The sequence below is a fragment of the Panthera uncia genome (assembly GCF_023721935.1).
Source record: "Panthera uncia isolate 11264 chromosome C1 unlocalized genomic scaffold, Puncia_PCG_1.0 HiC_scaffold_4, whole genome shotgun sequence".
NCBI classification, from domain to species: domain Eukaryota; kingdom Metazoa; phylum Chordata; class Mammalia; order Carnivora; family Felidae; genus Panthera; species Panthera uncia.
The window spans coordinates 79,904,593-79,932,334 of record NW_026057585.1 but is presented as its reverse complement, the minus strand read 5'-3'; the positions used below and the strand labels follow the sequence as shown (position 1 = coordinate 79,932,334).

The 27,742-nt window shown below is 52.9% G+C and overlaps 1 protein-coding gene across 1 annotated transcript; it reads left to right on the top strand.

Moving 5' to 3' along the window:
• Positions 1-26,991, top strand: ZNF362 (zinc finger protein 362). Its single transcript, XM_049617543.1, has 8 exons — positions 1-786; positions 6,116-6,179; positions 6,366-6,612; positions 11,019-11,340; positions 12,106-12,330; positions 21,172-21,250; positions 21,362-21,520; positions 25,181-26,991. The coding sequence occupies exons 1-8, from the start codon at positions 749-751 to the stop codon at positions 25,295-25,297; spliced, it is 1,251 nt and encodes a 416-aa protein (XP_049473500.1). The 5' UTR covers positions 1-748; the 3' UTR covers positions 25,298-26,991.
• Positions 26,992-27,742: the final 751 nt, after the last annotated feature.

Sequence of the window (27,742 nt, the reverse complement as noted above, 5' to 3'; positions counted from 1 at the left end):
TACCCCTTCTTCAGTGCCCCTTTGTGGAGCTTACAAGGCTGGCCTCAGGGGCCACCTTCCTGGGAAACGGTCATGGACAGATCTGGTTTTAAATTTAGACTTGGCTCTGTGACCTCAGGCACACTCTCTGGACTTCAGTTTCCTCATCTGTATCATGGGTCTATTGCCCCAGTAAAATAATGGCTGTAAAAATGCCCTGACACAGTTCCTGGCCCACTGTAAGTGCTCAAGAAAAGGTAGTCAATATTATTGTGTTTTTTCATTCTACAAAGAGTTTCTGAGACCACTCTGGGCTAGGTGCTGGAATGGCAAAGATGAATGAGCACTAGTTATACCTGTGAAGAGCTCGTGGTCTGGCAGGGAAGTCACCCAGGGAAACAGATAAGCATACCAATCGGCACTGGAGTGCTGGACCAGACCTGGGTGGTGTCCTAACTCGATTACTTGCTAGCTGTGTGACTTTGGGGAGGTTGGTCAACCTCTCTGAGCTGCAGTTTCCTCTTCTGTTAAATGCACATCTCACAGGATCATTGGGAAGATTCAGTGCCATGATGCATATGACACACTCAGCACAGTGCCTGGCACGTAGTAGGTGTTGAAATCAATAGTAGCTGCCATTTTATTATTATTGTTATTGTTATTGTTATTCCCATATACAAGGTGCTGTTGGGAACACAGAGGAAGTGACTGACTGGGGGTTCAGGGAAAGCTCCGTAGAAGAGGGAACACTTGAGCTGGGTCTTGAAGGATGAGTAGAAGTTCACCAAGTGGGAAAGGACACTCTAGGTAAGGAACCTGTGACTCCAGGTTGAAATCTGTCAATGAGGGGTTTGTTCTTTGCGGGCGGGGATTAAGGAATTGTGTTCATCCCAACTTCAAGTGCCCTCACTGCCTCCCCCTGGATCTCCCCTGGGGGCCGTGTGCACTCCCCTTCCTGTAACAGCACCCACCTGTCTTGGCAGCTGTGGGTTCCTGCTCTGTGTCCCCATCTGTCCGTGTGTGGGACTACAGGTCTGTGTCTGTCATGTGTGTCCGAGTTTGGTGCTGTCTGCATGTTCCTGTGACCATGTTTGTCTGCGTGGGTGTCCGGAGGGCCTCCTGGGCCACGTGGTGGGGGGCGACCTGCATGCTTCCTTGGCCTCCAGCTCCAACCAAATAGCCAGGCCTCCTCGGTCACTCTCCTCCCTGGCCCAGCTCGGCCCATGCCTCTCACTTCCATTCCATTCTCCAGGGGCCTCCTGACGGGTGTCCTCCTGCTGCCCCTCTCCTGGCCTCTCCAGTCCCTTCCGCACGCAGCGGTCAGAGGGGTCTCTCTAGACCACAGATTCTGCCCCGTCACCCACTGCTCCGAGTCCAGACTCCAGGCCTAGGATTCAGGAATCGACCTTCTAGGTCAGGTCCTGACTGCTGCTCCAGCCTCCTCCCCCCTCTCCCAGTCCTCGCTGGAATGCTCAGCTCTCCTCACACAGCGCTCCTGCTTCTCACCTCTGGGGGTGTGCCCAGGCTGCTGCTTCCGCCGGGAATGCTCCCCACTCCTTTGTTGCCTGGCTAACTCCCACTTATCCTTTAAGACCCAAAGCAGGCATCACCTCCACTGGGAAGTCCTCCCTGATCCTTTTTTCCATCCTGGGTGAGGTCCCTGGCTCTGGGCTGCTCATCCCTCACTTGAGGGGCAGGAGCAAGTGCTTTGCCCAAGATCACACAGCCGGTGAGTTGGAGCCGAGATTTGAATCCAGGTACATTGGGCTCTAAACAAAGCAGGCTGTTCCCTGGTCCAGGTGAGGTGATCGTAGCTAGGACTCGGGGAGAGGAGTGGGTGGATTTGAGGGAGAATTTGGAAATGCAGTCCCGTGGATGCGGCTTGTGGTGGATCTGAGCTGGGAGGGGAGGGCAGGGACGTGTCGGGGACCCGTGTGTGTCTGTGGCAGGAGCATCTGGGTGGTCGGGGATGGCTACGGGGGTACATGTCCTAGGGGAAGACCAAGTCTCTCAGCCCACGAGACAGCAAAAGGGTGGTAGTTGGAAGGTGGGCCCGGAGCTCCAGAGGCAGGCTTGGTCTGGGGGTGCAGACTTGGGGCTTGGCTGGGTTTTCAAATCCTAGAGTGGATGGGCCACCCAGGGACGAGGTGGGCGGGAGAGAAAAGCCTGGCCTGCGGGTGGGAGCTGTGAGAGACGCTGAGATGAGGAGCCCAGGGTCACAGCACACAGAGCTTCACAGAGGGCTGAGGCAGCGTGAGGCCATGAAAGGTCAGCCTGGACCACGTGAAGGTCCTCGGTGGCATGTAGCCGGTCTCAGGTGAGAGTTCTCTTTGGTAGACGCTTGAGGGGTCACATGTCTGCTTCCTCCACTTAGCTTGGGGCTCCCGGATGGCAGGACTCTCCCGTTTGCCTCAGGATCCCCAGCGCTGGTCCCGGTGTGGCCCAGAGAACGTATCCAGAACAAATGGATGGACAGATGGATGGATAGATGGGCCGGCTGCCATCAGGATGCTGTTGACAGAAGCAGCTCTAGGTGTTTCATTCATCCACCCATCCAACTTTCTTCACCTTTTAGAGCCAGAAAAATGAAGTGACAGTGTGCTTGGCCCGCTGTAAGGGTCAGGGCTCGGTGTTTCACGGCTCACAGCACAGTCTGGGCTTCTCTCTGGGGCTTGAAGCCCGGTGTGCACGTCCTGTCCGACCACCAGCAGTGTCTCTTCTGCCTGTCCCCACGGGAATGCTCAGCCGCAGCCCACCTGGCTCCTCTGCCCCTGCCCCCATCTCCTCTCCCCTGCCCCGGCCCTCAGGCTGCGCCCTCTGACCTCAGGCCCCTTAGCTCTGTTGCTTCCCCAGCCCAGCACACTCCCTTGATGCCTTCTCCCTGCCAGCATCCCAGCCCAGCCCCAGTGGGCACTCCGTACCCCCACTACCTCCCCTCTCCAGCTCTCTTTTTGGTGCCTGAAGGTGGCTGCTCATGGACCCGAACCTGCCTTGACCTTTCAGACCTCCATGCCTCTGCTCAAGCTGTGGCCCCTGCTGGGAAGGCCTTTCTGCTGTCCACCTATTGTAAACACACACCTGACCAGTCTTGCTCCTGCTTAAAACCCCTCCCTTAAGACAAGGTCTGAGCGCCTTAGCCCAGCCGTAGCCACCCTCCCCACTCGCCTCTTGCGACGGCCTGCCATGTCATGTAGGTCCCAGGGTTGCAGAGGTGAATACCCACCTCACAGGCTTTCTGGGAGGCTCACACGAGCTACTCCTGAAGTGCTCCTAGCAGTGTTCCTGACACTCAGTAGGAGCTCAGCAAATGCCCCCCCCCCCTGCCTGCCTTCCCTGCATCTGACACACAGTAGGTATACACCAGGGCAAGGGTCACAGACTGAATCACTAAATTACTTAAGACCAGCCAGAGGAGGATGAGGAGAAATTAGGAAGAGACTGCGGGGATCAGATTAAGTGGCCCAGGTCAGACCCGTCCCTTCTGTGGGCCTGTGCCAAGCCAGGGCGAGGGGCCATCCCTGCCTGGCCAGGAGCCAGACAAGTAGCAGAGAGGTTGCTCTATTCCAGCCATGGGACCCTAGGCCAGCCACCTTCTTCCCCATACCTCCCTAGCCAGGGAGGGGCTTTGGGAAACCTGAACTTGGCATTGAGCTGAAGAGAAGGAGGAAATGCCAAGGAACAGCTGGTGCGGTAGGCAGAGCCCTGGGCCGGGGTGGGGCAGGGCAGGAATGAGGCAGAGCAGCCTGCTTCACCCCATTTCACAGATGAGGAGAACTGAGGCTCTGAGAGCCAGTGCCCAACCTGGCGGTGCAGTGCTGCCTCCGTCCTTGTGGCCTGGAGCAAAGTGCTTCCCTCTGTGAAATGGGGATGAGACTATTCCCTGCTTCCTTGGGCTCTGAGGAGAAGGCCTGTGGGTACAGAAGAGCTTTGTCAACCGTCGAACTGTATGTGGCTGTCTTGAGTTCTGATTATTATTCCTTTATGTATTCATTCCGTCATACAACTCCTGTTGTTGGTCACCTCTAGGCCTGGCTGCTGGGGATGCTGAGATGAGTGAGACAGGTGTATCCAGTTCTCGGCTCCCCTTCCCCCGCCCCAGCCTGGAGCCTCCTCTCCCAGGCTCTTCAGCTCAGTTCCCTTCACGTTTTCCCTGGTGGACGACAGCTGGGAGGGACAGCTTCTGGATGTGTGGGTGCCTGCCCCCGAGCTGTGCGCATTGTATCCTAAGACAGGGCATATTCACAAGCCTGCAGTCAGGATGCCTTGTCTTTCCCTTGAACAGCTAAGGGACTAATCAGCTGGACTTTGGAGTCAGGCAGATTAGAGGGGGAATCTCAGCTCTACTTACTTGCTGTGTGACCTTGACTAAGTCACTCCACCTCTCTGAACTTTGTTTCAGTTGTAAGATGGGGATGATGAGAGTACCTGCCTTTCAGTGTCAGTGGGCCTGGCACAGGGTAGACACTTGGTAAATGGCAGCCTCCTCACTGTTCTTGTGTTGAGGTCTTTCTGAGAAAGGGATCTGGAACAGTCAGGGAGAACTCCAGGCAGGAAGTGCGTCTTGTTCTGGGCTGGGAGGGAAGGGGCAGCTTGGTGTCTGCGGATAGAGGGAGCAGGAGGGCCCTTAGAGGGCAGGGGCCGACCCAGCCACCCCAGAGGAGGGTACTATGACCTTCCGCCTGGCCAGGCTCAGACCCTACCCAGCCCCCAGGCTGGGAGTGAAAGGGCAAAGGTTGTTCTGTGTAGGCCACTTGCATATGAGATTTGCTCAACCAAGGACTGGGGGGTTGCAAAGCGAACTCCCCAGAGGAAAGGGCTTGAGCAAATCCACTTTCTAGTTTGACTCTGGTACCCTAGCCTGTGGTCTTGGACAGGTCCCTTCCCCTCTCTCCAAGCCTCAGTTTCTTCACCTATAAAATGGGGTAATAATACCTCCCGTGCCTATTTCTCAAGTAAAGATTACAAGGATAATTTATGTAAAAGATCTTTCTTAAAGTGTTGAGATTAGATTGTATTGAGAATTTTCTCCTAAACCCCTCTGCCTGCCATTCTGGTAGGGGCTCCTCAGGCTTCTAAGACCAGGAGATGAGGTGGAAGGCATTTCGTTTTGGCCTTGACGGTCAAACAGTCATTTAAACAGCAATACCAGTAGGTATTTAGTTAGTAATTACTGTAGGAGCAAGATAAATAAGAGAATTTGGATAGGGAGTAAGGCCTAATGGAAAACTCCATTCAGCACGGTCCCTGTAAGTCACTTCTTGACTTACTCTAGGGTTGCAGGAAGACTTGAACCCTCTGGAAGAGTAAGATAGCTCTGAAGGCCCATCCTTCACACTGCTCTGGGTGAAAGGCCTAATTGCACAGCCTGCCAAGGAAATTGCCAGAAGTGAGGGCCACCAGATAGGCTGTCACATACTTCTACTGAAGAGCCCCCAACTGCCCTAGCCGCCAGCCTCCTCAAGCCCCTCCTTAAGCACAGTGTGCGGACACGTCCTTGTAGGTAAAGTGTTGCACGTGCCCGTGCTTGCTTCTTGAAGATAATTTTCCAGAGGTACAATTTCCTGGGTCAAAGGGCAGTAATCCTGTGGGTCTCTGTAAACCATCTTGCCAAATTGCCCTTCAGAAAGGCTGTATCTGATGACCCAGGATGCCCCCCATGTTCCGATGAGGCTGTCTGCACTCAAAGGGGCAGGGGTCAGAAGGGCAGGGATCAGGGTTGGGCGCTTGCCTCCGTTCTGTGGCCATTTACGAAGTTGCCCCAAGACTCCCCAGTGTGTCTCTGTCGGGTGGGGTGGGAATCAATCCATGGGTTCACGGGGGGCTCTGCAGCTTCAGGCCCTTCTGGGGAATGGGGATCGGTTTGTGGGCATCGGGGTGATGGGGGACCTGGGAGCACAGCTGGCCTGTCTCTGACTTTTGCCCTCTGGGGCCCACGGAGGGAGACACTGAATTCCTGACTTCTCAGCCTGGAGACGTGGTTGCCCGGGCCTGGTAAGGGGCCTGCCCTGCTGCAGGGTGAGGGTCCTGCAGAGGTGGGGGTCCCAGACGTGGGGCCAGACTTGAGTGGGTATAGCTGACGGGAGCTCGCCCCAGGCGGCTGGGGAGGGTCCCTGTGACAGTCGCTCTCTCCCCGCAGGATGGCCGAGCCTCGATTTAACAACCCCTACTTCTGGCCCCCTCCTCCCACCATGCCCAGCCAGGTAAGACTGAGCGAGCGTCGCCCTCCGGCCGCCCTCCCCCTCTTGGAGCTGCTCTGCTTTGCCCCGGGCTTCGGCCCGGCCCACGGGGCTCCGGGCTCAGGGCTCGCGGCTCGCGGGGGACCGCGGCCCGGGGAAGGGGCCCGGCGCGGCCCAACCCCCTCAGTGCCTCTCCTCTCCCGCCCGCAGCTGGACAACCTGGTCCTGATTAACAAGATCAAGGAGCAGCTGATGGCGGAGAAGATCCGGCCGCCTCACCTGCCGCCCACGTCGGCTTCGTCGCAGCAGCCGCTGCTGGTGCCGCCGGCGCCGGCCGAGAGCAGCCAAGCCGTCATGTCGCTGCCCAAGCTGCAGCAGGTGCCGGGGCTGCACCCGCAGGCCGTGCCGCAGCCCGACGTGGCGCTGCACGCGCGGCCGGCCACCAGCACCGTCACAGGTACGGCGGGCCGGGAGTGGGCGGGGCCGGCGAGGACGGGGCGGGGCTGAGGGAGCCCGCCTTTCCCAGGCCCCGGCCAGCCTGGGAGGACAACCCTCCCCTCCCCGCCCCAGCCTTCACCCACCCCACCCTACGCGTGACATTGACAGGACGGGGGCGGGTCAGTGCCAAGGAACTTAGGGAATCCGGAGAAGAACCTTGACCAGACCCACTGTAGGTGAGGGGGAAGGGTTTATGTGCCGGGAAAGGTTGGCTGTTGATGAGGGAAGCGAAGCAGGAAGAGGGAACCACACGTGCTACGCGGGTGTGTGTGTAGAAAGCAAGCGTAGGATGGGTGGAAGGGCCAGATGCTGATGATACATCACAATGACTACACTCACAATATGGCAGCTGACTCCAGTTGAGCACCTGCGTATAGCTAGCAGTGTGCCTTTATTACTCCCAGCAGTCCTGTGAGGTGGGTAGTGCTAGTATTAGGTTGAACAGTCGACCATTTTTGACTTCTAAGCACTTTCGTGTGCACCCTAACCTCTCCATTTAACGGATGAGGAAAGTGAGCCAGAGTTGCACAGTCGGTAGGAGGCAGACACAGGCGGTATGGGTCCTCAGAGCCCATGTGGGTTCTAGAGTCCATTGGCTCTAGCTGGTCCTGCTGACACTAGAGAGGAAGCCGACCAGATGTGAAGGGCCTTGTGGGCCACCCCTGCAGTTGGGACTTTACCCTCCGTCAGTGGGGAGCCGTGAAAGATTTATAAGTAGGGGAGGGAGATGCTCAGAGTTGGGTTGGAAAGCCGAGTCTGGCTGCAAGGTAGGGACTGGCTTGGTGAGAGGGAAGGAGGCAGGGAGATCTATAGGAGAGGGCGGTGGCCTGGACCAGGCAGTGACAGTGGGGATGGAGAGAAGGGGACAGATCTGAGACACGTTGAGGGAAATGGACAGGACTCGATGCTAGACTGGACATAGGGGTGAGGAGCAGGGAGAAGTGAGGGGGCATCCCAGGCACCGCCAGGGAAGTGGGATCACCGGAGGGGGTGGGGGAAAGAGGTGAGCTCAGTGTTGAGTGGGTTGGGACTGGGGTGCTGGGGGCATCCTGAGGCATTGTCACGGGGCTGGGTCTGCCTGATGCCTACCTCAGAGCCTGGTGGACAGGCTTTCTCTGGAGGCCACAGCAGCCAGGCCTTTGTTCCTCCGCTGGCTCACCCCTACCAACGGCCGGGTGCCTCTCTCCTCATTCCCCCCTCCTCTCAGACGCCCAGGAATTATGGGGCCCAGTGAGCCTCCCTGAGGCCCCAGTGACACTCTGCGCATTCCCCCCTTATTATGACTTTATTAAATTTATTTTTCTCATTATAAAAGTAATATTAAAAAAGTAATATAAGCATATTAAAAGAAATTTGGAAAAAAGAAAAACTAAGGGAAAAAAACCACTCATAATCCCAGCTCCTAACCCAGCCGCTTAGAGAGCCCTTTGGTTCATTTCCTTCCTTTTCCATCTTTTTTGTTTATTTTTTAATATGTGTGCGTATTTTGCTGAGCTTGTAGTAGGGCTGTACCCATGACTTTAACTTGCTGTCATAAGCATTCTATCATAAGCATATTTAATGCTTTTTTTTAATTATAAAGGTAACGCATAGTCCTTGCAGAAAATTGAGAACTCGCAGACAACCTGAAAGGAGAAAAAATTAGCCCTAGTCCTACTACTGTTGGCATTTTCATATGTTTTCTCTATAATTTATTTTGTTTTATCCTTTAATCACAGATGTAAAAAATGGATGAATTCACCAGGTAAAAAAATCAAGTAATATAGAAGCAGCTAGATAAAGTATGGAAATGTCCTTTTGCCAGAAAAGTATTCTTCCTCCCTAGAGTGAGCCATCTTTTATACACAAATTGAGTTGGATGCGTCTTCTCAGATCTCTTCCTGTACATTTACACACACATATGTATTGTCTATTACATACATATGAGGTTTAGGCGTGTGTGCCTTTAAACAGATGGGTTCATACTGTCTATGATTTGCTTTTTCACCTGACAACGGCACATTCGGGCTTCTCTCTCCGTCACTGCACAGCGTCTTTCTTGTTTTTGTGGCTGCCCAGTCCTTCACAGTGAGGATGGACCACATCTCTTTACACAGCCCCTGCTGAGGACAAACAGGTTGTGTCCAGTTTTGTCTGAGCAGAATTTTATATGGAAGGTCCCTGTACACAGACATTTGTGCTCATGGGCAAATATTTCCTTGCGGGCAATTTCTAGGAGTTGTGCACATTAGGGGCGCCTTGGTGGCTCAGTCAGTTAAGCGTCCGACTTTGGCTCAGGTCATGATCTCACGGTTTGTGAGTTCAAGCCCCGCGTCGGGCTCTGTGCTGACCGCTCAGAGCCTGGAGCCTGCTTCACATTCTGTGTCTCCCTCTCTCTCTGCCCCTCCCCCATGCAAGCTGTGTCTCTCTCTGTCTCTCAAAAAATGAATAAATGTTAAACTTTTTTTTTAAAAAGTTGGGTACATTGACACATCAATGGCTTGTGCCAAACAGCCCTCCACTGAGGGTGATAGATGTATCCTTCCACTGCCAGTGGGTGACACAAACATGTGTCCATCTCTGGAGCTTACCTTTTTCAATGCGTAGATTTTTGGTTTCTTTTTTATTTCTTAAATTTTTTATTTTTTAAAAGTCTTTATTTTTGAGAGACAGAAAGAGAGCATGCACACAAGCAGGAGAGGGGCAGAAAGAGAGGGAGAGACAGAATCCGAAGCAGGCTCTAGTCTCTGAGCTATCAGCGCAGAGCCCGACTTAGGGCTTGAACTCACAAACCGTGAGATCATAACCTGAGCCAAAGTCAGACACTTAACTGACTGAGCCACCCAGGTGCTCCTGGTTTCTTTTCAAAAGAAGCAATGTTTTAGTCATGCAATAGATACCATTTTCATCTTTTGTCTGTTTAACCTGGTATTGTAATGTTTCTAGTCCCCCTCCCCCTTTTTTTCAGTGTTTATTTATTTTTGAGAGAGAAAGACAGAGTGACAAAGTGCAAGCGGGAGAGGGGCAGAGAGAGAGGGAGACACAACATCCCAAGCAGGCTCCAGGCTCTGAACAGCCAGCACAGAGCCCGATGCTGGGGCTCGAACTCACAAACCTTGAGATCATGACCTGAGCTGAAGTCGGATGCTCAACCGACTGAGCCACCCAGGCGCCCCTGTAGTCCCCTCCTTTTTAAAAGAATAACTTTTGGGGCGCCTGGGTGGCGCAGTCGGTTAAGCGTCCGACTTCAGCCAGGTCACGATCTCGCGGTCCGTGAGTTCGAGCCCCGCGTCGGGCTCTGGGCTGATGGCTCGGAGCCTGGAGCCTGTTTCCGATTCTGTGTCTCCCTCTCTCTCTGACCCTCCCCCGTTCATGCTATGTCTCTCTCTGTCCCAAAAATAAATAAAAAACGTTGAAAAAAAAAATTTAAAAGAATAACTTTTATTAACAAAAGTTTATTTTATTTTTTTCCTTTTCCCTTTTTTAAAGTTTTTTTTTTTTTTTTTTTTTAAGTAATCTCTACACCCAGTGTGGGGCTCAAACCCACAACCCCAAGATCAAGAGTTGCACACTCCTCCAACTAAGCCAGCCAGGCGCTCCTATATATATATCACAGAAGTTTCTTAAAAAGTTCATTGTCAAAGAATCAAAGTATAGCTAAGTAAAAAAAACAAAATAAAACAAAACAAAACACATTTTAAAAATTACTCCTAATTGCATTATCCACATCACTTTTGGTACATCTTCTCCTACTTACTTTTTCTGTGCATACGTAGGCCATTTTGTTGTTTGTTTTGTGTGTATATTTTGTTTTACAAACATAACCTCTTTTTATTTTTACTTATTTATTTTTAATGTTTATTTATTTTTGACAGAGAGACAGAGCTTGAGCGGGGGAGGGGTAGAGAGAGAGGGAGACACAGAATCCGAAGCAGGCTTCAGGCTCCGAGCTGTCAGCACAGAGCCCGACACAGGGCTTGAACTCATAGACCGCGAGATCATGACCTGAGCCAAAGTCGGACGCTCAACCGACTGAGCCACCCAGGCGCCCCATAATAACCCCCTTTTTAATGGACACTTAATGTTCAGTAGAGAAAACTGATCACAATTTATTGACCCCTTCCCTAATGTTACACATTTCAGTTCCTCTAGCTTTTTGCTATTGCACATAACACAGTAGTGAACATCTGTGTGCTTGTTTTTTTTCTGCAGTTTGAAGTATTTCCAAAGTGCCTGTTACCAACCCAGTTTAGTCCTTAGGTATCTAAGGCATCCTACACACACACACACAGCCTCTCATTTAGTTCCCCCTGGGGTGATTTACGAAGGGAAGTGGGGGTGCTTAGAAAGGCCTCTGCAGCTGCCCCCACCCCATGTCTTCCACAGGTCTGGGGCTCTCCTCCCGGACCCCGGCTGTGAGCACGTCCGAGTCGAGTGCAGGCACGGGGACCAGCACCCCGTCCACGCCCACCACCACCAGCCAGAGCCGCCTCATCGCCTCGTCCCCCACCCTCATCTCAGGGATCACCAGCCCCCCCCTCCTGGACTCCATCAAGACAATCCAGGGCCATGGCCTGCTTGGCCCCCCCAAGTCCGAGCGTGGCCGCAAAAAGATCAAGGCGGAGAACCCAGGGGGGCCGCCCGTCCTCGTAGTCCCCTACCCCATCCTGGCCTCGGGCGAGACTGCCAAGGAGGGCAAGACATACAGGTGGGGGTCTTGGCGGGAGGGGGTCCACGTGGGCGTGGGGTGGAGGCTCACACCAAGGGCTGCCCTAGGAGCCCGGCAGCTGGGGCTGGAAAGAGGGACTGCAGAGGCTGAGGGTAGGGGCCAGGTCCAGAGGAGCGGGGTCTCCTGGTGAGCCCCACCCACAGCCCATTCACAGGCAGGCTGGGGCTATCCCCCCATGCATATGCAGGGTTGCCAGAGGCCAACCTCACCACAACCTGGTGTCGTGGGAGTCCTGTTCTTCCTCCCTTCAAGCTCTCGACCCTCAAGTTGGAATCATCTGGGGAGCACTCAGAAAATGCCAATCCCAGGGCAGCACCTCCAGAAATTTTGATATAATTGGTTAGAGGGCGGACATGCAGAGGGCCAGTGAGCCCCTCTTGAAAGCTCCCCAGATAATTCTGATGTGCAGCTGGGAGGACTTCTTACTCCCAAAGTTAGGGCATGTGGCCCCGGGCACACCTTCCCCAGGATTGCCAGGCCTGTCTTCCCTGGGAAATGGAAACCGTTTCCCCCACTGCTGGGAATGGGCCCCTGGGGGAAGAGCCTTTGCCTCCAGATTGGAGGGTGTCCAGGCTGGGAGCCTGTACCCCTGGGCTCCTCACAAGGAAGCTCTGTGCCCAGGTGCAAGGTCTGGGTGCTGTGGAAGGTGCCCTGAGCTTACTGGTAGGGGGCAGGGGCGGGGCGGGGGTGGTGGCGGTGGCGGCGGCCGTCTTCCCAGGTGTGAACGTGCCTCTTACCCCACAGGTGTAAGGTGTGCCCGCTGACCTTTTTCACCAAGTCTGAGATGCAAATTCACTCCAAGTCACACACCGAGGCCAAGCCCCACAAGTGCCCGCACTGCTCCAAGTCCTTTGCCAACGCCTCCTACCTGGCCCAGCACCTGCGCATCCACCTGGGCGTCAAGCCCTACCACTGCTCCTACTGTGATAAGTCCTTCCGACAGCTCTCCCACCTCCAGCAGCACACCAGGTGAGTGGCCCGCCTGGTGCTGCACCCCCTGCAGCCGATTTCAGCTCAGCACCTGCGCCGGGTGCATGGACCTGGTGCAGGAGGGGCAAGGACCTTCTCTAGGTGCCCACTGCCCCGAGGGTCAAGACCAAACTCCTTTACTTGGCATTTGAAGCCTTTGGTGATATGACCTCTGTGGACCTCACTGGCTTCTGCTGTCACTACTATGCCACCCTTCCCACCGTGTCTCATCTGCTATGTCCTTTGCCTGAAACACCCTCCCCCATCTTTATCCTTTTTCTCTGGCCTCTCCTAGCCATCTCTCAGTCCAGCCTCCCCACGCCCCGACAGGCCCTACGCATCCCCATCACGGTAGTGATAGGCTGTCTCGTCCTTGCCGGCTTCTTTTCCCAACTTCCAAATATATTGATGGCTCTTGAAGGCAAGGGCTTGGTCCCCTCCATCCCCATATCCCCTGTGTGTGGCACATAATAAGCATCTGGGCATTTGTTTAATATTTGTGGAATAAATAGAACTAGCTTTTATAGGTCATGTGATTCATCCATTTGACAAGTATTTGCAGAGCCTCTACCATAAGACAGACATGATTCTAGGTTCTGGGAGCGCAGCAATGAACAAAACAGACAAAACTCCCTGTCCTTATAGGCGTACAGTCTAGTCGAGCATGTCAGAGAGAGATTCAGAAATACAAATGCTTTCAGGAAAGACCAGTTTTTGCAGGGGAGTACAGACATCAGAAAGACTGACTATCCACCCGCCAAATAAAAACACCATAGGTGTTTAGAGAAACAAACCAAAGGTTACCAAGATTGCAGTTCATCTCTTCAGAGGGGAAGAAACACAGAGGTTTTCTCTCCCCTGGTGATAGCATCTGTGAGCATTGCTATGGGTTGGCCGCTATCTGCTTTGTAAAAGTCAGGGGTAATGTTTTTGTGTGGAGCTTGTAACTTGCAGGAAGTGCTCAGATGTTTTCTCTTTTGAGGACTGATGCTAGACAGAGAGACCCTAGTTTTTATTTTTAGGTTCTTAAAAATTGTTGTTCTTTTTGTGATTTATTCATACACATCCATTGCGTTTGTGTGCTTTATCGTGGGGCACAGAGTGCTTTGTCTGTTCCTTGGACTCGGAGGCATAATGTGTAGGTTTGATGGTAAGAAACAAATGGCAGAGTGCCAGTAGGACAAAGCATCCGTGGTTTCTCCCGGTCCTGAGCCTCCTGAGGCATAAGGATCTGACCACAGAACTTTCTCTCCGCAGGTTTCTGATTTTTTGTCATTACTTTATTTTTTAAAGTTTGGCCAGTTTTCTGGACACAGGCACGAGTAACGAGGTATTGATGAAGAAAGAAAGTCCTGCTGGTTAGAGCATACGATACTAAGGTTTGAGAGCTAACTTCCATCAGATTTCACAAAACCCCTGGGTCCTCCTTTTAATCTGTGTGTGGAAAAAATTCCTCATGATATTATTTAAGATCAGTAACCTAGAAGGATCCAGTTCACCTGTTGGGTTGTGCCTGTACAGCCTGTGATGGAAAGGGTACCTTGTTTTTGGAGACACCCCCCCCCCAACCCAGTGCGTTGGCGTTTCGGGCTGGCAGGAGTAACTTCATGTGTAACCTTGAAGGCTGGGGTTCCATAAGCCAGGGAGCAGATCTGGTCCAGTTTCCTGGAGCCTTAGGGAGTCCACATTCCCACGTGTGAAGGACAGTCCTTGTGTTTTACTATCAGGCTTATAGTAATCTAATACTATAATTAAATGAAATTTGTCTTCAAATGTGACATTTCTGGCATGGTGGTGGTTACAAATTTGATTTACCCAATTATATCCTGTTGGGAAGGAGGACAGATTCTTACTGGCCCTATTTACCAAACTAATGGTCACGAAGAGCAAATGGTCTCAAATTGTTGGCAGTTGGTCGGAGCAGGTTTTTTGTTTTTTTTTTGATATTTATTTATTTTTGAGAGAGAGAAGGAAACAGAGTGTGAGTGGGGGAAGGGCAGAGAGAGAGGGAGACACAATCCAAAGCAGGCTCCAGGTTCTGAGCTATCTGCACAGAGCCCGACGTGGGGCTTGAACTCAAAAACCGTGAGATCGTGACCCAAGCTGAAGTCGGTCGTTTAACTGACTGAGCCACCCAGACACCCCGGTCTGAGTATTTTATTCCTTGTTCAAAGATAGCTTAAATTGAGGATTAGAGGTAGATCAAAGAAGAAATGGGTTTTCTCATATGCCCTTTAGGAAATAGAAATTAACCCCAACTAAATCACTTTCATTCCGTCCAAAGTCATAATTCCTGTTCTGCTGATCTCGGGTGGTTAGTCTGCTTTGCCAACTTGCCTGCTTCTGGAGTGAAGACTCTGGGACCCTGGCTTGGCCTCACACAGTGTCTGCTTGAGGTGATGGTGTCCGTTTGGAAGCTGTGCCCATTCATCTGTTCTCTGGAGCATAAAGAACTAAGTGCGTGTGCTGTAGTCCTCTACTGAGCCCATAATCTCTTGATGTCTTCTTCAGAAGACTCAACTTCAGACCTGAAGCAGAGGTCTTTTGGCAGGTGTGAGGGGGACCTCAGATCTGTTGCTGAGACCAAATGACTCTGGTCCATTTATTGTAACAATCAACAATGTCAGAGTGGAGGAGAGTGTAGTCTTTTATTACGATATATTGCATGATCAATATTTAAGATTAAGAACAGATTTTAGGCAGCAAGGGCACTGACCCATCTTCAGACTCTTTTAATTTATCTCATAAGACGTGTTATAACTGTCACTAATTGGTAAGTATAGTTAAATGTAGAACAAAATCTTTTTTTTTTTTTCAAGTGGTTAACATACAGTGGAGTATTGTTTTCAGGATTAGAACCTAGTGATTCGTCACTTACATATAACACCTGGTGCTCATAAGGACATGTCTTTTTTATTTTTATTGTACGTGAAAATAAGTTATTGTTTTTTGGTCTCCATTTTAAAAAGTGCCCAAATGTATATATTTATATTATATAGCATATATAATTCTGTATGATATACTGTATAATCGTATAAGTTACATATTATCATACATATAAAATGAATATAAGTGTATAATACATTTTCTGTATGTATATATGCACATAAAATATGAAATTAATGCAGGGAGATTGGCCATCTCTTCTTTTGATTTGCCAGCTGCCTTACAGTAGTATCTTCATAGGACAGCCCTCGCTCTAGTGTTTGGCTAATTAAAAATACAGAAAATACAAAACGCTCAATCATTTGGAGCATCCCCTCTTTTAGTAAAGCAAAGAAGGAACTCTTTGGTGTTGGCTGGTGGCCATCTGGAAAGTCCAAGAGCGTTTGGGTGTAAAAGATACTTTGATAACATTATTCTGATTGGGGGCCTGGATTCGAGAAGGCTAGGGCACAAGGTGGGCAGCCTAGGTAAGGTATGAGCATTGGTTTGGTAGTAATGGGGCACCTGGGTGGCTCAATCGGTTGAGCGTCTGACTTCAGCCCAGGTCATGATCTCGCGGTCTGTGAGTTTGAGCCCCGGTTCAGGCTCTGTGCTGATAGCTCAGAGCCTGGAGCCTGCTTCGGATTCTGTGTCTCTCTTTCTCTCTGCTCCTCCCCTGCTCACGCTCTGTCTCTCCCTCTAAAAAATCAATAAACATTCAAAAAACAATTTTTTTTAAATGGGACGCCTGAATGGCTCAGTAGGTTGGGCGTCTGACTTCAACTCAGGTCATGATCTCACGGTTTGTGAGTTGGAGCCCCGCATCAGGCTCTGTGCTGACAGCTCAGAGCCTGGAGCCTGCTTCACATTCTGTGTCTCCCTCTCTCTCTGCCCCTCCCCCACTCATGCTTTGTCTCTCTCTCTCTCTCTCTCAAAAATAAACTTAGAAAAAAAAAAAGAAACACAGTAGCAAGTAGTGATAATTAGGAGGAATCCTAGTTTTTTCAGAAGTAAACCTTTGTTTTAAAATACTCATCAAGACCGTGACCAAAAAAGCAACAAAAATTTCACAGGCCTTTGAAGGAGGGGATTTTGCTGATGTTCCTTATCCAGGGATTGCTCTCCATTCCCAAGGACACACATTTTTTTTTCCTCGAGTGATTTGAGTGCATAATGGTGGGAAACCAAACAAGCAATAGAAGAGGGTCCTATTAACATTAGAGACAAATTGTTAGTCATTAGACAGTGACACATATAATTAAACCGATGTGTCCTCACCCAGTGACAAAGAGGTGGGTGTCCCGAATACAAGTTCCAGAATCCATTAGGCAAACAAACAAACAAAAAGCTAAACACAAAGAAGCAACCAGATTCCAGGTTCCTTGTTTCCTGCCGTTCCACAGAGACTCTTTCCTGCTTTTTGCCCCTCCGTAGAAAACCAGACAGTCAAGGCACATAATCAAATCCATCTTCCAAGGGTGATGCCAGTAATGAGGGGAATAAAAGAAGGTCACGTCCAAGGCTGAACCAGCCCTGGTTACGTAATAGAAATAAAGTTAGAAACAGGTTGAGCAAGATGACTCTGGTTATGGAGAAAGATGTGCCTGGAAGCATTCTGGGGGGCAACGTAGTTTCGATGTGCTGAAGCACTTTGGTGGGGCTCTCTTCCATGAAAGGAAGACAAAACAAGTAAGGAAACACAGGTAGCTGGCAGAGTGTTCCAGAAGTCCAGAGTTCAGGGGTGGCCCCATAAATAATAAAAACCACATGTATTTCAAAAGAAAGTCAGCAGAACTTTGCAGAGAGTCTGGTCAGCGTAGAAAAATGGCATCTGTCACACCTGCGACAGTAGTTAGCACGAGTGCGAGGTCATGTACCTGCAGCCTTACAAGGCAAAAGTCGGGGATCGCACCCGTTTTGTGAGTGGGTAGGTGAGGTCTAGGAAGAGGCTCGAGTGACCGGATGTGTTTGTCTATTCAGGCTGCAGACCGGTTTGCATTTGTTTTCTCAGCTATGTGACGTTTGTGTGCGTGTGCCGGGGTAGGCATACTGGTGGCAGGGGTAGGCGTCATTCCGTTTTTCTCGAGTCTGATGATCGTAACGGTAGTCAAATTCTACCCACAACTAGTCTGTGTCCAGGACGCCCGTGTGCCTGGCCCTGAGGCGGGTGTTTCCATACGAAGTCCTCCTGTAGTGTGAAGCTGTGTTTCTAAAGAAGAGGTAGTGAATCTGAAAAGTGGCACAGAGAGTGAGTCATCTCAAGGAAGGTTAACTTGTGCTGACCCTACCGTTGTGTTAGTTCCAAAGCATTCACCCGGCTGAAGTCGTTCAGTGTAATTTATTACCTGGGAAATAAAAGAAAAAATGAGAACTGATGAATTGTCCATAATTTTATTTAAACATTGAATAAATTCTCCTTGTTGGTCTGTATAACTTGTTTATCTTAAATAGAAAGTATCTCATGAACACCCTTTGAAGAAGTCACTGAATCCTTATGGTCATTACAATCCGTATTATTATCGCCATTTTTGGACTGAGGAAACTGGGTTGAGGGAGGCAAAGTCACTTGCCCAAGGTCACTGTGCTACGAGGAGGCAGAAGTGAGATTTGAGCCCAGATCCCCCAGGAGCCCGTGCGTCACAGGGAGGAAGGGGCTGCGGAAGAAGCTCCTATGGGTGGAGGTGCCAGCTACCGCAGGGCGAGTCTTCGGGGCCCCAGGGTGGGGGGCTGCGGCGGTCCAGGGGCACTGATTTCAGCTCGGCCCCCCTGCGCTGCCTGTGGTCCGCACATGTGAGCACATGTGGGGAGCGGGCTGGGTGCTCCCCTACAGAGAAGATGCCCTGCGGAGACAGGAGTCTGATGTTGGAACTGAGCAGGGGTGGAGTCGGGGGAGGTGTTCCCGGCAGGGGCGGCAGCATGAGCACAGGTTCAGATGCTTGCTGGGGGGGGGGGGGGGGGGGGGGGCGGTGTCTTCATGTGCGTAGCTCACTGGAAAGTCGGAAAGACTCCCTGCCAGGGAGAGCAGTGGTGGAGGGGAGGCTTTGGAAACCAAGGCCTTGAATGCTGGGTCACAGGGTTTGGACTCTGTCCTGGAAAAGGGGGAGACAGTGGAGGTCGCCAGGCAGGGCCATGACGAGGTCAGATCTCTGTGCTGCTGCTGTGGTGGAGGCCAGGAAGGGAGAGGCTGCTGCTGGGAGTCCAGGGAGGAGGCCAGGCAGCTGTGGTACTGGGACTGGGAGGCCACAGGGGGCTTTCCCACTCCAGAGGGCTTGGCTGGGGCCCTGAGGAAGGACCTTTGGAGGGTGCAGTCAGTCAACAAATACTTGCATCCTATATCTGAGGATGGACGTCATTGGCTATGTTGAGCATATCACTGTTGCCAGTGACCGACATCAGAGAGAAAACCCTCTTTGATTCAGTCCCTGCCTATGTACAGGGTCCTCTTGGCTGGGCCCTGGGGTGATGCTGGTGAACAAGACCAGGGGAGCCCTTGCCCTCAGGAGGCAGCCCAGGAAACAGTGACTAGGCAGTGACAAAATACACATTGCTTGGGGGTGGGCTGCAGGGCCCAGGCCTGGTGTGGGGGCTCAGGGAAGGCCGCCCAATCGGGGGCTTTTACGCTGAGAACAGGAGTGTGGGTTTTCACCGGGTATTAGCTGGGGAAGAGTGTGCCCGGAAGAGGGGGCAGCCTGGATAAAGGGAGGAGCTTGGAGTCTAGTGGAGTCGGGGAGGCTGGTGGGGCCAGAGGCTGGGGGCGGGGGAGAGGAGCGGTGGGAGGCAAGGACTCTGGGGTGAGCCCTGGAGGGGTTAAGACAAAATCAGCACATGCCCTGGGGTCCCTTAGTCCCCTCTGCCACCTGACCCCAACTGAATGAATTCCCCAGCCCCGGAGGGGGTGAGGGGAGGATGGAACGGAGGGGTTGTGTCAGTCCAGATGGCCCTTAAGGTCCTTCCATTGTAGGGACAGGGTGCCATGGTTGGAATGATGTCTCCAGATACATGACACCCAGAAATGTGCAGGTAGAATGGGGTTCTCAAAATCGGGCCAACCAGCTCCACTTGGCAGGTTTCTGTGCAGCCTGTGAACTGGCTCTGGCCTTGGCATCTGAGCCTGGGCCCTGTGCTTGCCCTCCTCCCTGTTGCGTAGAGGAGATGGTGGGCGGGGAGGGGAGGGAGGGGAGTGGCCCCTGTACTGAGGATGCATCCGGATCACAGGTTTGGTGGGCAGAATCATTAGTCAGACAAGGTTGCCGGGTGAGAAATGGATCTTGGACCAGGATGTAGGGTGCATAGGAGCAGGGAGGTGAGGCCAGAGCACACGATGAAGGGCCTTGAATGACACACTAAGGAATCTGGACTCTTCCCGTGTTCACGGTGGGCAGCCAATGTCTTCCTGATGGCGGGGGATGTTGTTTATTCAAGCCTATCCAGCATGGGGCCTGCTGGGACAGGGACCTTAGTTTGTTTGATGAGTTGATGGGCAGAGCAAGCCGCCTCGGTGAGGTGGCCTGGGGCATTAGGGACACTGTGTGGCCAGGGCTGGGTTCTCCCTTCCCTTGATGCTTGGTGGCAAATTAGGCAAACAGCGTTCAGGACGGCCAGCATTTTACGGCCCACCTACTTGGCGGAGAGGATTTGCCAGAACAGGTGACTGAAGACAAGCTCAGGCTGATGGCGGAGGGCTTGCACGGAAGATGGGGCTCTGGGGCGTCTGCGCACCTGTCCGGGCCCACCTCCGTCCTCACCTGGGCCCCCCTGGGCTGTCAGGCAGGCACGAGCAGCACCACTGACCTGAACAGAAAATCCAGCCGTCCACCTTTGAGTCATCACTCTGGAGTCACCTGCTCAGTGAGGCCCACCCTGACCTCGTGTTTAAAACTGAATCTGCACCCCCCCGGCATCCGTGCTCCCCCCCACCTTATTCTCTGTCTTCTCACAGCACTTATTACCTTCTATGTGGGATTTACTTACTTATTTCATGTTTGTTGTTTGTTTCCATGAGGCAGTGGTTTTTTTGTCTGTTTTGTTCATTCTAAGTACCAAGCGTGGTCCCTGGCACAGAGCTACCCAGCGTAATGAATGTTGAGTGAATGAATGAATGAATGAATGAATGATGGTAATACTGGCAAGTGTTGACTGAATGTGGACTTTGTGCCAACACTTGGCCAAACCCCTTAACACCTATTATCTAACGTAATCTTCACAAAGTGAAGTGAGGTCATATTTTTATGCTCATTTTGCAGATGAGGAAATCGAGGCTCAGTGATTTTTCCCAGGGTCGCCCAGCTAGTAGCTGGTGCAGCCAGGATGAGAACCCAGGAGTGGGAGGGGACAGAGGGTTCACAGGAAGGACAGAGAGGGCTGAACTGCCGGGCCTCCCCGTCCTGCATTCTCTCGGTAGCTGGGGGTGACCAGGTAGCCATCCCAGACATGAATCTGATGTGGGGACAGGGCAGGGGACAGAAGTCGGGGGCCAGTCAGAGACATTTCCTTCTGAAGGCAAGAGGCAGAGTGGACAGGCACGTTCCTGGCAAAGCTGTGGATCTGTGTTCTTTCAGTGGTGGTCTGTAGGTGGGTTTTTAAGAAGAGAGGGGCAGAAAGCAGTCAACGCGGGTCCCTGAGGCTGGGGGGCTGGGCCGGGTCTCTGAGTGGGCGCTGGCGGTAGGCGGGGTTCAGCAGGGAGCTGTGGGGAGCAGGAGGGCTCTGGTTACAGACCGGCAATGGGAGGCCAGAGGAGGAAGGAGAAGGGGGTACCTGTGAAGTCCCCGGCTCTTGCCTGGGGCTCTCTGGGGAGTGTATGGAGTGGAGACAGGGCGGCTTGGGAGTCAGATATATGGTGCAGGCCATCCAAGGGCCTGGGGGGCCGGAGCCGGCCCACGGTATCTGTCAGGGACTCCACCTCACTGCCCATTGCAGAATCCACACAGGCGACAGACCCTACAAGTGCCCACATCCTGGCTGCGAAAAGGCTTTCACTCAGCTCTCCAACCTCCAGGTGAGTGCCCGCCTGCCCCTTGCCTGCCTGGCCCCCTGCAAAGGGAGCCCAAGCCGGGGTGGGGCTGGGGGGAGCCCCAGCTGGCCCCTGACCCCTCTGTGCTCCCCACAGTCTCACCAGCGCCAGCACAACAAGGACAAGCCCTACAAGTGTCCCAACTGCTACCGGGCCTACTCGGACTCCGCGTCCCTGCAGATCCACCTCTCCGCCCACGCCATCAAGCACGCCAAGGCCTACTGCTGCAGCATGTGCGGGCGGGCCTACACCTCGGTGAGTGCCTGGGGTCCTCGGGGGACCTCTTCCTCTCCCGTGGCCTCAGCCATCTTGATTCTCCCCACTTTGCAGACAAGGAAACCGAGGCCCAGAGAGGGGAAGCGACTCCCCGAGATCACGATGAGTGGCAGAGCCAGGGTTTCGGCTCCCCAGTTCTGTTTCTGGCTGCCCTGGGCCGAGCCTCCAGCCTCTTGGCGGCCTGTAGCTGCCTGGTTTCCTCCAGGCCCCGGAACACTGAAGGCAGTGGTGGGGGGCCAGGCACCCTGCTCTCCAGAGCCAGAGCCGGGGAAGGGCCTTCCCCGCTGGGCAAGCTACAACCCCCATCGTGGCCACGAGAGGGCGCAGTGGCTCGGCCCAGAGCTTCATCATTTCAGGAAAGGCCTGAGCAGTACCAGAAAGGTCATCTCATCCAACCCTCTGTCCCTGGGTGGGAATTTCCCTAAGCAAGGGCCTTTCAGCAAGAAGAGGGAGGCTGGGCAAATCACCTGAGTGTGTGTGCGTCTCCAGCTAATCAGATATTCTGGTTAATAGACCCCCATGCAAATCCAGACAGAGATCACTGAGCCTCAATTTCCTTATCGGTAAAATGACGAGGTAACAGTTCTCAACTCACAGGGCTGTTGGCCAGCAGAGCCAGTGCCTAATAAACATCCGCTAATACAATGATTTATTCTCTCAGTGTTTACTGAACACTTGTGCCAGGCTATTGGGAGTCAGGATGAATCGAACAGACATATTCTCTGCCCCCAGGGAGATTGGACTCTACTGCTGGAGACAGATATTAAACAAGTAACCAACAAATAAATATGGAATGACAAATTATGGTAACTGCTGTAAGCAGGGTTTCTCATCCTCGGTGCATGTTAACATTTGGGCAGGGTACCTTTGTGCTCGGGGACTGTTTGGTGCATTGTAGGATGTTAGATACATCCTTGGCCTCTGTGCACTAGCTGTCCCTCCCCAGGCTGTGACAACCCAAAATGCCAGACGTTGCCAAGTGTCCCGGGGCAGGCGGTGAAGTCACCTCCGCCTGAGAACCACTGGTCTGAAGGAAACATAGGTTGATAAAGCAGCAGGGAGGCTAGAACAGAATTGGGAAAGGGACGTAGGTCTGGGTAGGCCAGGGGAGGGGGTAATATTTCAATGAAGCCTTGAAGGGTAAGGAGGGTGAGAAACTTCGAAGCAGGAGCACACCCTGAGGTGGAACAAGCGTGGCAGTTTCCAGGAACTAAAAGAGGATTAGGTCACACGGGGCTGTGGGGCCTTGTTAGGGAGTTTGGATATTTGCCAGGTAGAATGGGAAGCCACTGGGGGGAGGGGACTGTCCGGGAGGATATTTTTGAGAGGTCACTGACTGGAGGGGGCACACGTCGGGTGGTGAGGAGTATGGCAGGTGCCAGCCAGGCCTGTGGTTGCTGAGCACTGGGTTCATGACACTGCTCCCTCCCTGGAGTTCAAAGGGCAGAGGAGAGTTGAAAGACAGAGGGCAGAACCTGCAGGGAAAGGGCCCCAAGGGGAGAGGCAGGGCACCCCAGAGACCTAGGAGCCCCACTCAGCCGGCTGACCGTCAGCTGGCGTCGGCCTCAAGTTCTGGACACCCACCTCCTCACATCTGCTCCCAGGGGAGGGACCACAGGCGTCCATGACTGAGATTCTAGATGGAGTCTGTCTGAATTCTGAGGGCAGCGGGGGTGTCCCAGCTCACCTGTCTTGCGGTGACTGGACTCTCTAGAACTGGGCCTGACTGGACTCTCTAGAACAAGAATAATTACCTTTATTTTAAATTTATTTTTAAGTAAAGTATAGTTGGCATGATATTTTTTTAAGTAGGCTCCATGCCCAATGCGGGGCTTGAACTCAGGACCCTGAGATCAAGAGTCACATGCTTTACTGACTGGGCTAGTCAGGTACCCTGACATCTTTTTTTTTTTTTTTTTTTAATGTTTATTTTATTTTTTTGAGAGCGAGAGAGAGAGCGCGTGAGAATGCACATGCAAGCGAGCAGGGGAGGGGCAGAGACAGAGAGAGAGAGAGAGAGGGAGGGAGAGAGAGAGAGAATCCTTAGCAGGCTCCGTGCTGTCAGCACAGAGCCTGACTCGGGGCTCAAATTCATGAAGCGTGAGATCATGACCTGAGCCGAGATCAAGAGTTGGACGCTTAACCGACTGAGCCACCCAGGCGCCCCAGTGACAAACCTTTAAAGGAAAAAAACCCAAAAAACATTTTAATGGATTGAATTTTAAACTACTTTAATACATAAAAGAAACATTTTAGAAGAGTGAACCCCCACGTTCCCATTAGCCCCCAGAAACATCAACCAATCTTGGCTCATCCATATCCCTATTTTCTGTCCCTATAATGTCTCTGTAGGCATTATGTTGTTTCATCTGAAAATTTTCACTCTGTCTCTAAACATCAGGACTCCTCTTTTTTAACATGTCCACGGTATCTTTACAATTCCCTTAAGTCCTTGGTACCATCAGCTACCCGGTCAGCGTTCACATTTTCTGTCTCCTGAATTAGGCCAGCATTTTGTTTACTTCCAATCTGATTTTGTAATCAAGATCCAAGGAAGATCCCTACATTGTACCCTGTCAATATATCTTTTAGTCTGTTGATCCCCACCCTGTGCCCCTGCCCCCACCCGGGTCGTTTTTTTCTTTGCAGTGTATTCACTGAAGAGTAGTTTCCTAGTTTGCGTGCTGCTGAGGCTTTCCCTCTGGTGGTGTTTGATAGCCTGTTGCCACTGCATTTGAGGGCTTCCTCTACATGACTGATTCTGAGCAAGGTGATGTTTGAGACCGGGGGACTGTCCTGTGGGGCGAGTGGTGGCTCACCAGGTATTCCCACTTCCTTCCACCTGAGTGTGAGGGCCTCCGGGCCTGCAGGTGAGCCCGTGGGTCCCCTCACGCGCCCAGTTGTGGGTGCCTCAGGTCAGACTCGGCAGAGCCGTGGGGACAGTCAGGGGACGAGCCGAGCATGCCCAGTTTGTGCTTCTCCAAGTCACCGGTCCTATCAGGTCCGGCTTCTTCCCAAGGGAGGATTGCGTGGGGGGGGTGGGGTTGCAGAGGCCAGGGCTCCCACCACTGCCTGGAATCCAGAGTAGAGACTGGGGGAGGAACAGTCCCCTTGACCCTTACCGCGTGCTGGGAGCTCTATCTGCCATAGCGACCCTTTGAGGTGGTTCCTTCAAGAGGAGGCTTGGGCATACGAGATGACGTATCTGAGGTTCCACTGCTACGAGGTGGCAGGACCCAGCTCAGACCAAGGCCTCCTGCTTCTCCCTCGCTGGAGCACCGGCCAGATGGGGGCGGCTGTGCTCGATCCCCCAGGCAGGCTGAGGTGCAGCCAGTTGGCCTGGCCCTCAGGAGGTCCAGGTGGGCACTTCCGAGGGACGAGCCTGGTGCGTGCCAGCTCTCCAGCTGGCATGCTGTGGGCTCACAGTCTGGTAAATGGGCCAGCACCCACGCGTGGCGGCAATGCAGCATCATCGCTAGAACCGATGCTCACTGCCCACCTGATGGCCTAGAGCCGGGCTGCTCGCCACCAGCTGGCCCACCTACCACGGAGCCCTCCCGTGGCCACTTGTGGGAACTGCAGCCTCCCCTGCGTGTCTTGCTAAGGGTTGCATGTTCTGAATCTCACCCCTGCCCACAGGAGACCTACCTGATGAAGCACATGTCCAAACACACGGTGGTGGAGCACCTGGTGAGCCATCACTCGCCCCAGAGGACGGAGTCCCCCGGCATCCCGGTGCGAATTTCCCTCATCTGAGCCGACCCAAGGCGCCGCCCCACCCTGCCCACTGGCAGACACAGACCCAGGCAGCACCAGGCCCCAGCTTCCTCCAGGGGCCCTCCAGGAACAGCCGAGCTCTCTCATGACCTTCCTGACCTTCCAGAAAGCCTGGGCTGCAGAAGCCCTGCCCGGTCCAGCTCCGGGGGCGGCCAGGCCAACTGCAAGATTCTGGACTGTTTTGGTGGCATCCAAAGACGATCTCAGAGCACTTTGAACCTCTCTGTTGGGTTTCTTTTTGTTCCCCACCCTCCACTTGCTTCACTGTTTTTGTTTTTAAGTTTGTTTTGGAAATAACAAAAAAGATATTTATTGGCCAAGAAGTTGGTGCTGCTAAGACCGAGAAATTAAAAGAATCGGACAGATGGACACAGAGAACCAGAGGGCAGCGTGGGACCTTCTCTTGCCACAGCCTCAGGTCTTGAGGGAGGGCTCAGGCCTGGGTTTCTGGACTGCAAAGGGGACCCCCCCCCCAGGTGGGAGGGGACAGGAAGCATCTGGAGTGAGCCACTCACCCCTAGGTGCCCAGCTCCAACCTCTCGGGCTACACCCTGGGCATTACTGAGCAGAGGGATGAGGCAGCTCCTGGGGCTGCCCAGGCTTCAGGAGGCAAAACAGGAGAGGGGCTGGGAGATCCGCAGGACCAAAGGGTGCAACGTTGGGCTGGGCTGGGCACAGGCCCAGGGAAATGGGGTGAGGGTGGGCTGGGTAAGACCTGGCCCTCCACTGCCCTGAAGACCACCCCAGTCTACCTCGGTGCTGCCCAGGAAACCTATTGGCTACCTCTCCCACCATCCCAGACTGTGGGCAGGGGGGTGGGGAGGGAGTGGGCCTAGGCTTAGGACCCCCCCCCTCCAGAATTTCCTCCAGATGGGGCAGTGCCCAGGGAGGGGTTATGTGTCTTCCCTGTCATGAAGGGGGGAATCCCCAGTCCAGGCCCTAGGCCCCTCGGCAGGGAAGGGATCCTCGGGGAGGAGGGTCCCAGGAGCAGACCCTGCCCTCAGCCCCCACAGACACACCCCGATCTGAAAGCCATGCGTGTCCATGTATATAGGAACTATGTACAGAGCCCGGAGAAGCCCCCCTTCATCCCCCGGGGAAAAAAAAAAAAAAAAAACTAGACAGAAACTCATCTATATATTCTGTATCTGGAGTTCCGTTTTGAATATTAACTGTGTTATTTTTATACACTTTTTAAGCCTTAACTCGCCATTGATTTACCAGTTTAACGTTTCCTGGGGTTTTTTTTCCCATGGGGTTCTCTGCCCCAGCCCCCACCCCTTTGTTTGACTTGCGTCGTCGGATACTCAGTATTGTAGCTTTTTGTCCGCATGTTACTACCCTGTAAATACGCTGTCATACATACTGTTAACACCCCATTTGCTTTTTTCTATGGGACCTCCAGGCCACCATATTTAGAACTAGTTACCTTATTAAAAAAGAGAAAACAGTCTGTCGGCTTCTCAGTCTGCATCTTGGTGGCAGGGAGGTGAGGGCAGGTGCCCCTCGATGCTTCAGGAAACAGGTTTGCATTCTATTTAAGAGAAGGGGTGGGGAGCAAAATAAAAATCCAGTGTGGGGGAAGACACTACATGGGGCGAGAGACAAAGAATTCCAAACCCTCTGCTCTTTGTATTTCTCTGTTGTGAAGAATAAACTGTACCTGCACCTGGGTGGCGGTCGTGTCTAGCGTGCTCCGTGCGAGGGCGGGGCTGGGGGGCACTTTTCCATTGCTCCTCTCCCCTCCCCCGCCCGCCAGACTTGGGGAAGGAGGGAAATGGCCCCTTCCCGTGGGCTGGCCTCACCCCAGCTGCTGAGCCAAGTGCTCGGTGTCTGGCACCCTGTGGCCCCCTATGAAGGAGGCAGAAAACCAAGAGGGGTTTTTTTTTGTTCCTGTTTCATTGTTGTTGTTGTTGTTTTTGCCGAGGATCATGCTGTAATTAAGTGGCAGGAACACACGTCTCACCCAGGTTTGTCTCATTCTGAATGAAGCCTTTTTGGATGTGTGGGGTCCAGTGGGGTTCCCAGCCCCCGCTCCCAGGTGGGGGGGTGGCCACATCCCAGTACCCTGCCTATCTTCGGGGGTCCACCGCAAGTGCCCTGACTGGGACACGATTCCCGTGAGTGAGGGAACCAAGAAGTCCCCTTCCATCCACTTTCCCCACGTGGGTCAATGTTTTGATTGTGGAGGAGGGAAATGCAGGAATTAATGACCCCAGAGTTTATCAAGGCTGGTCCTCTGTGGGGCATTCTGAGTGAGACAGAAGTGACTCTACCAAGAGTCACCATGGAGCTCACCTTCAGGAATTCACTCTGAGCCCTCACAGGCCTTGTGAGTCAAGACGTGGCTGCAAGTGTAGAAAGTCCAACCCAAACAAGGAGTTTTTGGCTTTCATAACAGGACAGTGCGGGAGTCAGGCCAGC

Bases quoted from the DNA above. Each gene is read 5' to 3' on its own strand.
- ZNF362 (XM_049617543.1), top strand. From the start codon at position 749: ATGAGTAGAAGTTCACCAAGTGGGAAAGGACACTCTAG. The intron at 6,613-11,018 runs GTACGGCGGGCC...TGTCTTCCACAG, and splicing joins GGCCACCAGCACCGTCACAG to GTCTGGGGCTCTCCTCCCGG. The intron at 21,521-25,180 runs GTGAGTGCCTGG...CCCTGCCCACAG, and splicing joins GCGGGCGGGCCTACACCTCG to GAGACCTACCTGATGAAGCA.